We start from the raw sequence: 11,435 nt of genomic DNA on the forward strand, positions 1-11,435 counted from the left end.
TTGGCCCCAAATTTCACCAAATTTCATAAACCTCATAATTTATATGTTCTAAAATCATCTATGCCCATAGAATTGCAAGAATCAAATCAAAACTATGCCAAGTTCAACCTACCCATGGCATGCATCTATATGGGCTTATATGTGATCTCAAGTCTATAACCTCTATGGGTGCATGTGTGCCCAAATTTCATTAAGTAGCAATCATGAATATAATACTAGGGACATGTTTAAAACTTAGATTCATGTCATATTAATTCATCACATCACTTATGTATTGATTGAAGCCAAATCATCACTAAACCATCAACTAAGAATATGCTTGATGTTTATAGTTTTTTATTGTCAAAGAGATGTTTAAAGCCTAAATAAATCATTCATTTTCATTCTTATTCCAATCACAAAGCTTTTATAAATACTCATTACTCAAGCTTAGGAAATTTAACCAAAACTTCATAAAATAAACTTTGACCAAGTGAAACCGAAACATGCTTGATGATCAACACAAGATGTGGATTTATAAACCTAAAATGTCATGCATTTTACCTCAAGTTTAAAACTTCAAAAATTATTTGAAGACATTAATGAATCATACATAATCATATCAAAACATGACATGACTAAAATTTTAACCCAAAACAAATTATTCAATCAATACTTCAAAGTTGACCTAGTTTGCATCATTCAAGTTAATCCTCATCTAACTTAATCAAACCTAAAATAAAACCTAACATGCATGTCATTATAACACTTAAAAAAGATAGGACAAGATTACTTATAGAAATCGTGGCCCTTGAGATCCCAAACTCAACTCACTTAAATAACACTCTCGTCTCACTTGGTTTCTCACTATCTTCACACTAAGCGTAAATGGCCCTCAAGAACACTAGAGGAAGGCTTTGAGGAGTAGAGTGAGGAAGTGAGAGGGGTATTTATATGACTCCATGGAGGGTGAGAGGTGCGGGTTTGGATGAAGGGTGAGGCTTGGGAGTGGTGGAGGTGGGCGGTGGAGTGATGAGTGCGAAATTCCAGATTTTGTCATGTTTGGTCAGGTGAATAATGGTCTTTTTCCTCATGATTTCTTCAAGGCCAAGTGCTGCAATAAGTCTATGGGTTCAGGGTTGCCTTGGTTTAGAAATTAAAACAAAAATAAAAACAAATCTCCAAGATGAGATCATGCTAGCCGACAAGTTTGAATCTTCCTATGCTAACCAATTTTTGTTCACCTATTTGTCTCATCTTTGTGGCTTTTTTTTGCAGGACTTCATTTGATAGCTTTTCAGGTGAGGGGAGAAGATTTTATTGGCTTCCATGTGATCATACATGAGCAGAAAATGAAAAGGAAGCAAAGTGATGGTGGCTCAGCCAGATAACATAACTTTACCTCTCCCATTTCCAATTGGTTGGGCTGCCTTGGGGAGACAATTGGGTAAACTTTCAATTGAGTGTTTTGAATCAATTTCAAGGGACAAAATGACATGGGTGGTGGCGTGGGGAAGTGAGGCAAATAGGTGCAGAAATTCTTTGAAGAATCAAGGTGCAATCGGTTTGAATTTAACTACCTTGCTCGGTGAATAGTTGGGTTTTGGTTTTTGCTTCTTGGAACTGTTTTGCACACTTGCTAGGTTTAAAACTAGGGTGACATTGTGAGGATCTAAGGGTTAGAAATCCTCTTGAAAATGGGTTGAAGGGGCATTAGTTTTGGGTGGTTTGAAAAGGGGTATTCGGTTGGCACCAAGGGTGTCGATTTGTGGTTGTGTTGGCATTAACATGGGTTGAGTTAAATCTAACATTCTAGAGTTGTCTAAAAGTGATGCAAAAAATTCACAAAACCCAAAAATTTCAGATCATAACTATGAAGAGAATTATTTTTTGAAAATTATGCAAAATCATGATGCTTAGGTTACTATTCATGTGTGAGATGAATAATCCTTCTTAACTCAAGTTAGGAGCTTAACCATGGTTGTGAGAGAATCCTAGGGGCATGTGGTTCAGCTTGGGTTTAAGGAAAACTAATGGTATGATGTATGTGAGTCTTATTTGTAGAATGAAATAAAAGACAAGGCTTTGGACTTTATGGGTTGGGCTTTTATTGGGCCATATGAGCAAGCATTGGTTGTGAGTTTTGGAGTAGACTATTTTATGGATCTTCATGTCTAGATTTATTGTGAGATCCCTAATTTTCATGGGTTTTAATTCCTTATATTTTATTTAAATGTGTTATTTTATTAATGTTATTTTAATTTATTTTACTTTGTAAATTATTTTTTTTGGGCTTGTGTTTTGTTCATGTTTTATTTTTGGGCTTTGTGTGTGTGTTCTTCTTTGTGGGCCGTGGGTGTGTGAGTTAGGAGATCCCAAGGGCCCAACACGTCTGAATTGAAGGCCTAGCCCGTGCGAATTAATGAACCCAGCCCCTTAAGTGTTAAACAGTGCCGTTTTGGAAGAAACCCTTAGGGTTCCATCGCATTCCTCTTGGCGCCGCAAAATTCCTTCTTCCTCATTCTTTTCTTCATCATTCTTCTATCTTTTTCTAGATTCTTCTTCTACCTACCTGCTGCCGACGCCATTCGGACCTTAGCCATGCATTTTACCTGCAAGTCACCACCTCCTTCTTCCGTGAGCAGCTCCATATCGACCAGCAGTGAACTTCGAATTGCACTGTCAACCACTGCACCACTCGTCTGCACCATAGCATTTCTCTCTTCCATGGCTTGCACTGTCGGTTTCATCTTCTCTACCCGTGTGACACACAACCACCTACTATCGCCTTACTTGGCCTATAAATAGAACCGGGTTCCTCACTTCTTAGAGGATTCGAATAGTTGTTCATCTCTCTCTCTCTCTCTATCTCACACACACACACAACTCAAAATCTTAGTTTCCAAATTTTGTAGTTGTTATCTCGAAAGCTTTAGGCCTTTTTGCCGTGTACACCACTACGAACCACCACACACAGTGTCTTTCCCTTAGTTGTTTGACCATCCCGAAGAGCCACCCGTGTATATCAATTTGCAAATTAGCCCAACTCGTGAGTTAAGAGTTCTTTTTGGCACTGCTCCGCCTGAGCCGCCGTGTGCCACCACCTTTGGCAATACCTCCATTTGCACGATCTTCTAGAAATTTTTTCCATCTTCGTGTAAGTAATTTTTCAATGTGACCTGTGTGATTTAAAATAGCGTTATTATAATTGACATTTATTTTTAAACTGTTGTGATTTTATATAAATGAGCAATTTACTATATCATCCAATAATTGTTGTCATGCATATTTATCATCTTTAATAAATTGTGCTGGAAGTCATGTTGTCAGTTTGAAGTTGAGACTATTGGTATTAATTATGTTGGTGGGTACCGATTCCGTGGTCTTTTGCTGGCGAGGTTAAAAGATACTTGGTCATGTACGCGCCAGGCAAGGAATTGAGCATCGCTCGTTATGAAGTCATATGCACGGATGTTACCCATGGTGTGTTGATAAGAGTTAGAGTGTGCGGATAGTCCATAGGAGAGACCGTGGTGCATATATAATAAAATAATGGATATGATTGGGCCAAAATGAGATTTTTGGTGTGAGTGATTAAAAGTGCATTTTTGGAAAAAAGAAATATGGTTTTGTTTCCTTCATATTTGACCGTATGTGGACGTGTTGGTTGTATTAATGTATTTTAAATCTCTTGGATGTGATTTTGGTTGATTACTTGCTGAGATGTCATAATCTCATTGTGATGTATTACTCTACAGTTCCGTCTTATGGTACTGTAATTTTTGACGCAGAGCCCGAGTATGAACCCGAGGGACTGACTCTGCTAGAGGCATAACTTGTTGATACGTTGTTCAACGATATGAGATTTGTTTCCCTTGTGTTATTTGTTTCCTTTAAATTATTTGTCGGATGACTGTATAATTCTTGTAAAGATATTTTACTATTTTTGAACATTTTGGTACTTAATAAAGAATGACCTTTTTATTTCTCCGCTGCGAGTATTATATTGTATATTTATTGCATGGTGTACACATTCTGAGCACTGTTCATTGGAGTGCGTGATCCGTGTGGTCATAATCCCAGTGTCATTAACTCCACCGCCTGGCTAGCTAGTTTTAAAAATGAGCTAATTTACAGAGCATTAATTAATTAATTGCAAAAACCTCCATTTTGAAGCATAGTGTTTTAATTTGGACAGCATACTAAATGGCGTGGGTTTAAGCTGGACAAGGAATTAAGTAATTCATTCTCCATCTCTTTATTTTTTAGTTGAAGTTTTGCAAGAGCTCTCATTTTTCATGTCAACTAACTATTATTTCCATTAATCATCTACCACATAAATCTCCCATTAGTGGTCTTTTATATGTCAATTTACATGGAATTTCATCCTCTAGATTAATATTTGGATGTTATATAATTGTCCTACCATTTTCTTTCTGTATGTACTTTTTTCATTAAACAAAACCCTAATTATTATTCATGATCTTTAATTAATTTATAAAAACAAGTCACGAATCAAATCTTTACAAATGGTATATCACTTTATTTTTTTATTAGTTTAAGGATAAATTAACCTGTCACAACTAGCTATATATATATATATATAGTTTGGGGTATATATTGCAATTTTTGTAGTTTAAATATGTAAGGTGAAAAATAATTATTTAATTAGACTCGATGGCTAAATAAAAAAATTAAATTAATTAATTAATTAATCCTAGCTAGGAGATCAAATTAATGGGTGACGAAGGGAACACCATCTAGTAGTGAAAGTTGGTTTAATTTTCCAGGTAATCCCAAGCATTATATATAAATTGGAGCCCCTCAGCTCCTCCCTCTCCTCCACTCCTTTTCTATTACCATTCTATAAATATAGCTTGTTTTTTCTTTTATTTCTTTTCCAACTTTTATTTATAGGTAAAAAACGTTACATCTTATATAGTTTTTCGACAATTCAAGTGATCATGTTCGTGCTCCACTAGTACCATATTTAAAGGCGGTCGATCTGCAACTTCTAGGAGTGACATTCCAAATGGAGCAACGTTTATCGGCGCATGTAAACAGTATACCCATCGTATCACTCGATTCACCGGCCTCAGATCTTTCCGAAAACAACATCGATCTTCGCTTCCCTTCCTCTTCCGGTCGTGATGACCTCAACCTTTCTATCCAGTACTTATTAGACCATAACAAACCAATTTAACTTCCTCAACGATCGGCAAAACCAAAGAACAACGCTCGATTCAGAACATTAATGGTCTATATATATATATATATTGCTCTTTTTTATCTTTTTCTTGTTCCTTTAACTGTTTCAAACACATTACTGTAATGCTGCGTTTATTCAGAATACCTCAACGCCCGGTATCTCTATTTCAATTTAATGCTGCGTTGATTATGGTGAAGAAACACGGCAAACGGCAAACATGAGTGGGATCCTAAACAAATTAAAGCGCGTGGGCATTTCTCTTACTCAAACATCAAACCACAGAACAGTACTACTCATCACCGATCCCTAAAACCCTAATTGCACTACTTTATCTTGCAGTTTTCTTTTTTTTTTCTTTTTCCCTCTTTTTCTCGTTTTCTTGTCGATGTACTTACACTACTTAATCTCATTTCTTGCCGAGGAAAAAAGCAGGTCCTGCTTTACCGCATGCCATTCACTCGATGTTATCTTCTTGGATCTTGTGCAATGTTAAGACTCCAGCTTGTCAATCTCTCACATTTGTCTTACTCAGTACTAAAGCATGCATGTCTCTCTTCTTCCTTTTCCTTCTCAGAAGTTTTCAAACTTCTCGATCGGGGGTTAATTAATCATCATCTCCCGCGCGCTTCTGAGTATTAATGGGTATTGCAGCAAATCCTTTGAAGACAATGCAACGCTCCGGCCACAATCCACATATATACTGTCCCCCCCGCCGCCCTAACTTGCTAGGGTTTTAGATAATTTAAATACTGCTTCGGAGAGGGAGGGAGAGAGAGAGAGGAGAGAGGAAATGCATTACAGTACCGGGGTATTCTACATGACATTGCAGACATGAAAATTAGAAGTACTCAAAGTATAACGATAAGCCTAGCTCGTACGTATTACTATCTAATTGAATTGAGATGGAAAGAATCTTGTTTGTTTCATCTTAGTACTCTTGATTTAGCACAGTATTGAGTCCGTCATGCAAGAGTCTATATTATCAAATTCAACTTCAAATTTTTTAATTTTGGCTGTGATTTTTCTTCCTCTGTACAGCACTTCACCTTCTCCTTGTGGTTCAAACACACACAAACAAAAAAGACCTTCTCTGTGGTCATGGAACTTAAAGTATGAACCATTACAAATCTATATGGTGGTGTGTCCACCAATAAAAACCTTCTCGTACAGAAGCAAATACTTAATTCCAAGTTTTTTCTAACTCTTAAATTGAAAGTAATTGCATATGTGAAAATTAATAATCGAAATATACTATGAAGCAAGCTAGCAAGGAATTTAAACATGCAATCAAAACTAAGAAAGATCGATGTCCGCACCAGACAGTAGAATCTCTTCTAATGCACCTTGCTTCCTTTGTGTTGTTAAAGAAGATATCTGAGCCATGCCTAGCATGTTTCTTGAAACTAAGAGCAATCTTTCATTATGCATCATTTAGAAGGAAACTGATCTTGGTCTTCATTTGCCTGACTTCCACTGTTGTTTGGAGAGTGAAGAGGCTTACGAGTACTCATACTGAAATAGAAGGGTCTTGTGGATTGGCTTATAGGGAAAACAGGTGGAGTGAAAGAATTTTGCAAAAGGTTATGAGAATTTGAGCTCGACATTTGAAAATGGTTAACTTGTCTCGGACCAATCTCCCCAGAAGCCATAGAATGCGAAGGGAAAAAAGGTTGTGTTGTTCCCGGAGGACATACCAAAATTTGAGACCCAGTTGGTAAAGACGAAGAGGAAGGCAATGCCATGACACTACTGATATTGTGTGTGTCTTCTGTTCGGTACGTGTATCCATGGCTTCCTGAATTAGATGGAGGAAAACTTGAGGGATCCCAATTATGATAATTGTAGGGCATGGAACTATTCAGGAAACCAGCTGGTAAGGAAGATGAATTAATTACTCTCGGCAAGAAGTTATTTGATGGAAATTGTGCAGCATGACCTTCATTGCCTCCTAGTTTATCTTCTTCATTCCCTTTTGTCCAATTTTCTTTTGGATCGATTGTTTCTCTTGCAGATTCTTCTGATTGAGCCCCCGAAAGAGCATCCAAGCTCCAAAAGTTTGGTTTTGGTAATCGGCTAGAACCAGCTTCCCACTGAATTCCACTATTCATTTTAAACCCTTCATCAGAATGAGAAGCACCAACTTCATTATGACAAGTTAACATTTGTGGATGATTTGGGCCAATGTTCCCTGGTGGTATTCTCAGTGGCGGGAGTTCATCAATTTCATCTTTAGCGGCATTGAGCAACCAATCAATAACTTTGCTAGGCTGATTAAGCCCAAGCCTCTCTTGAAGATCATACAATTGAATAGCTGTAGGTACTGAAAGCCGCACCCGCCTGTCTCTCAATCCTCTTACGGTGCAAACTTTGCTATGCCTATCTTTTCCTCCAAAAGCACGAGACACCCGCACAATCCTTGGATCCTTCAATCTTAACCATGGTACTGTTGAACTTGATGAAGCCTTGGTGATTTTGTCATGATCACTTGAACTGCCTTCCTGCTTCTGTGGAAAATCCGCTTCTTTTGGACTTGTTATCATCTTATGTCTCCCATCATTGATTATTTAGCATATATAGATACTGGCCGCATGGTTAATCAGTAGATCTAGGTTACAGACTTCTTTTCTATTCCTCTATACGAGCGAGTCCACTTTGAATTTCGTGTTCTTTTTTGTGACCTTCTGTGACAGGATCCTTAAAAGAAGAATTAATAGATGAATCAAGAGGATCCAGATCATAAAAGGAAATGATTTCTAGCATGAAATACGATTCTTCTAAACTAGTCTACAAGGCAGACCTGATCCTAATCGGATCAACATCTGCAAAATAGGAAAGTATATATTAATAAAATCATTATCAAGAAATTAAAGCAACTATCTCATCGATGAATTAGCTAGCTCATGGTTAGATCTACATATATAGAAGAAAGATATCAGATATACTCTTGTTAATTGGAAAGATTCAAAATAAACTAGGTTTAGTATCAAGTGAACTCACATGAACACCGAATTTCTGCTTCTTGTAGCAGATCGATTCTGCAGGTAATTGACTACATATATAAAGGTATTGGATTAATATGTAGAACTGCATGCACCTATGAACTTGTGCCTTCTCAAGTTGATAGCGAACTCAACCAAACTGGGTATACCTTTCAAGCTAGGTTAGAATTTGCTTTAATTGCAGAGAATAAACTGTTGAAGAAATTGAGCCAGATGAGAAAAAGAAGATGCCGGAATTCAACCGACCATGCAGCTACACGGAAAGAGAAAGCAAAGGCGCATATGAAACCACGTGGCACATCTTGCCATCTTTGAAATAAATGTGCTAGTTGATATATATCTAATGTCTTATCACTTTCTTGCATCATCGTCATGCATGATTGTCTCAACCAATTAGGGTTAGGGCTAAGTCTCCTCTGCAACATATCACTAATATAGGACATGTTAAGTTTTAGGCAAATAGACATCTTTTAGCATGTTAGTATCGCTTGTACACGAGTCATGGGTTAATATTTTTTTACCGGCCGGGACCAGGCTACACATTTTGTAAAGTGGTGTGTCGTGCTTTATCGACAACTACAAAAGGTTTTGTGTCTGAAATATTGCTGTCACATGGGGCAATGAATGCACGCGGCCTGCTGTACCAAGGAGGAGGAGGAGTCCATGTGAGCGCGCAAAGTCTTGGTAGCTGAAGTTTGCAATTTTCCAATAGAAGCAGTGATCAATTTACATGCCCCGGCATACTAATAGAAGCAGTGATCAACATCACAGCTTGTTTAGAGTACGTCATTATAAAGAAAAGGCATCCCATTATTTTTCAAAATGCATGGAAGTACTTTGCATATAACACTTTTTGAAAAACTGTACGTATGCATGTGAAAATAGTTGAGGGGAGGAGGAGATGGCCGCGCGCAATATTTGTTATAAAAGTACTACATGCCGCATGTGGTCTTATAGAGAGGATAATACATATATATATATATATATATATATGTATGTATGTATGCAGTTTAGGTTTCGCATGGGAGAAGGTTTTAGAGACAAAAAGAAATCCACCATGACAAGTCAATTCATGGCTTAGAAAAGTTGTGGTCTATACTGTAAGAGCATTGTCATCTTGATGTGTATGAAAGCTACCTCAGACAAGTAGAAGCTATCTTATAGGTGCGAGGGACCAATATATTTTCTTTTCAAAGAGTACCCACTGAATAGAAAGAGGACCACACAGCTTTCCTGGAAAGAGATATGCAGAGAGCTGCAAGTTGAAGGCAGAACCTAGCTAGCTAGCTAATAGCTTTAACCCCGCAAAGGATTAGTATAGACGTACGCATGCAGTTTCTTTCTCATCTTTGGAAAAACGTACTCATATATGCTTTCACCAATGCAAATGATTAAGCTTTCGCGGTTTGGGAGGTACGTGGATTCCAACTTCAAAACCCTGGCATTTCTCCAAATAGATAGGCCTTTGATCAGAAACGAGAGCAGATGGATCATATCCCATCATCAGTTCAAATACCATACCTTAATTGCTTTCTAAATTCTGGTTGATGTTTCCAAATGGATCCTGCATGCAAAGCGAACAAGTATTATTAAGTACAAGCTTGTTGGGGGCAACAAAATTAAAGGAGGCTAGAAACCTTGATCTCCTAATAATTCATGATATTAATTCGGAAAATACGTACGGAGAATTATTTCAAACCAAAATGTGAAATGAATAGTCCCCAACTTCAATTGCTTTAGTACCTCTTAAATTTGGCCTGTAATATTAACGGCAAGATGTATAAAGGGATATATACTTCCCTAGCTAGCATTTACACAAAAAAAAAGATCAATTTATGCCTCCATATATATACATAAATCTCAAGGGCTTTAAAATGTTCTGGATTACTCCACCATGCAGCATTTTATACACAGACACGAAGACTTTAAAGAGAAGAAAGAACATAAAAGCAAATGGAAAACCCTAAAACATTTTATTTTATATTGTTACTTTGACAAGCAAGAAAGTTAGCTTATTTCTTGTGAACATATATGTACGGCCAGTTGCACCAACCTAGCTACAATATATCCGATCGACAGATATGATCTTATATATACAATATCTTACATCTCTTTCGTATGAAACCAAAACCTTTATTTTTCTAAAGCCAAATGAAATTAGTAATTAGTTTACAAAATAGTGTGATATACCTATATATAGCTAGCTAGTTTTCTGACGAAGCAAAACAAAAGGTACTGCAGATAAATTTACCGGAAAAGGAGTACTACAAGATAACGGAACTTTTTAAAAAAAAAAGAAGTAATTCATTGAAATATTTTTTATTCCCTACTTTTTAAGGAAATCAAAAAAGAAAGAAGAAGAGGAAGAAGGAGAAAATGATGAAAACTGCCAAAGACCTTTATCACTTGTTTCTGTAAGTGGCTGAGAAAGAAGCCTCATGCAACTATCAGATCATCAGAGCTGGTTCTTCGGCATCTTCAATATTGATCCCTCCTACTTGATTCACACACACAGACACATGATAGCGCGAGAGAGAGAAGGCCATTCACTGCTTTAAATTAATTATTTGGAGGAAGCACAAATATGAGAGAAAATCCTTAGGTTTTCATCTCTGTCATCTAAAGACTCCAAACAAGTAGTGGTGGGCACCCCGAGAAGGCGCGACAGTGAGCTTTGCACAGTCTGAGAGACTGACTATAAAGGGGGTGCCATTATTGCCGGTAAAAATGGTCCCTGGATATCAGACATGAGAAGCCTGTAATCAGCATAAGATTAATCTCTCTCACCTTTCTGAAATATGGTAGCAGGAGCAGGGACAGGGCAATATTACTACTCATGGATAAACTAGTCAGGTATATGTGTATTTAAATAGAAGGATAAAAATGATAAATTACATGTGAATGTGTAGGGTAAATGATGATAAATAGAATTTTTCAAACGTATATATATAGGAATATTGTTAACCCTTCGTTTAAATTGAGGCTTCGCCGTTTTCAACTGTCTCCTAATTAAATATATGTACTCTCGGACGTTCTTCTTATGGACAACTTCTATGCACATGTCATCCATGTAGTTTGACTCTGAATTGAATCTACCAAACTTGACACCTGAATGTGATCTTAAATATAGAAACAAGATAATCAGGCGTGAACAGAAGATCATCATATGCAAACAACATGATAAAGATATATGACCACACATGTAAGGGAAAAATTATTGTTGGTTCTAAAATTAATGGTCACTTGCG

At 37.1% G+C, this 11,435-nt stretch overlaps 1 protein-coding gene and 1 long non-coding RNA gene across 3 annotated transcripts; both read right to left on the reverse strand.

The window, feature by feature from the left end:
• Positions 1 to 6,261: 6,261 nt before the first annotated feature.
• LOC108986462 (transcription factor TCP13-like) lies at positions 6,262 to 8,895 on the reverse strand. Of its 2 annotated transcripts, none has more exons than XM_018959085.2 (2): positions 8,186 to 8,895; positions 6,262 to 7,882 (listed from the first exon to the last, which is right to left on the reverse strand). In XM_018959085.2, the coding sequence occupies exon 2, from the start codon at positions 7,726 to 7,728 to the stop codon at positions 6,616 to 6,618; it is 1,113 nt and encodes a 370-aa protein (XP_018814630.1). In that variant the 5' UTR covers positions 7,729 to 7,882; positions 8,186 to 8,895; the 3' UTR covers positions 6,262 to 6,615. The 2 variants fall into 2 exon arrangements, with proteins under 2 accessions (XP_018814630.1, XP_018814629.1); XM_018959084.2 differs by having other exon boundaries at positions 6,262 to 8,007.
• A 269-nt stretch (positions 8,896 to 9,164) lies between these two features.
• Positions 9,165 to 10,969, reverse strand: LOC118349734. The gene is made up of 3 exons (XR_004802651.1): positions 10,585 to 10,969; positions 9,709 to 9,751; positions 9,165 to 9,625 (listed from the first exon to the last, which is right to left on the reverse strand). It is a non-coding gene; the product is annotated as an uncharacterized LOC118349734 (long non-coding RNA).
• Positions 10,970 to 11,435: the final 466 nt, after the last annotated feature.

The sequence above is a fragment of the Juglans regia genome, chromosome 10 (genome assembly GCF_001411555.2).
Source record: "Juglans regia cultivar Chandler chromosome 10, Walnut 2.0, whole genome shotgun sequence".
NCBI classification, from domain to species: Eukaryota; Viridiplantae; Streptophyta; class Magnoliopsida; order Fagales; family Juglandaceae; genus Juglans; species Juglans regia.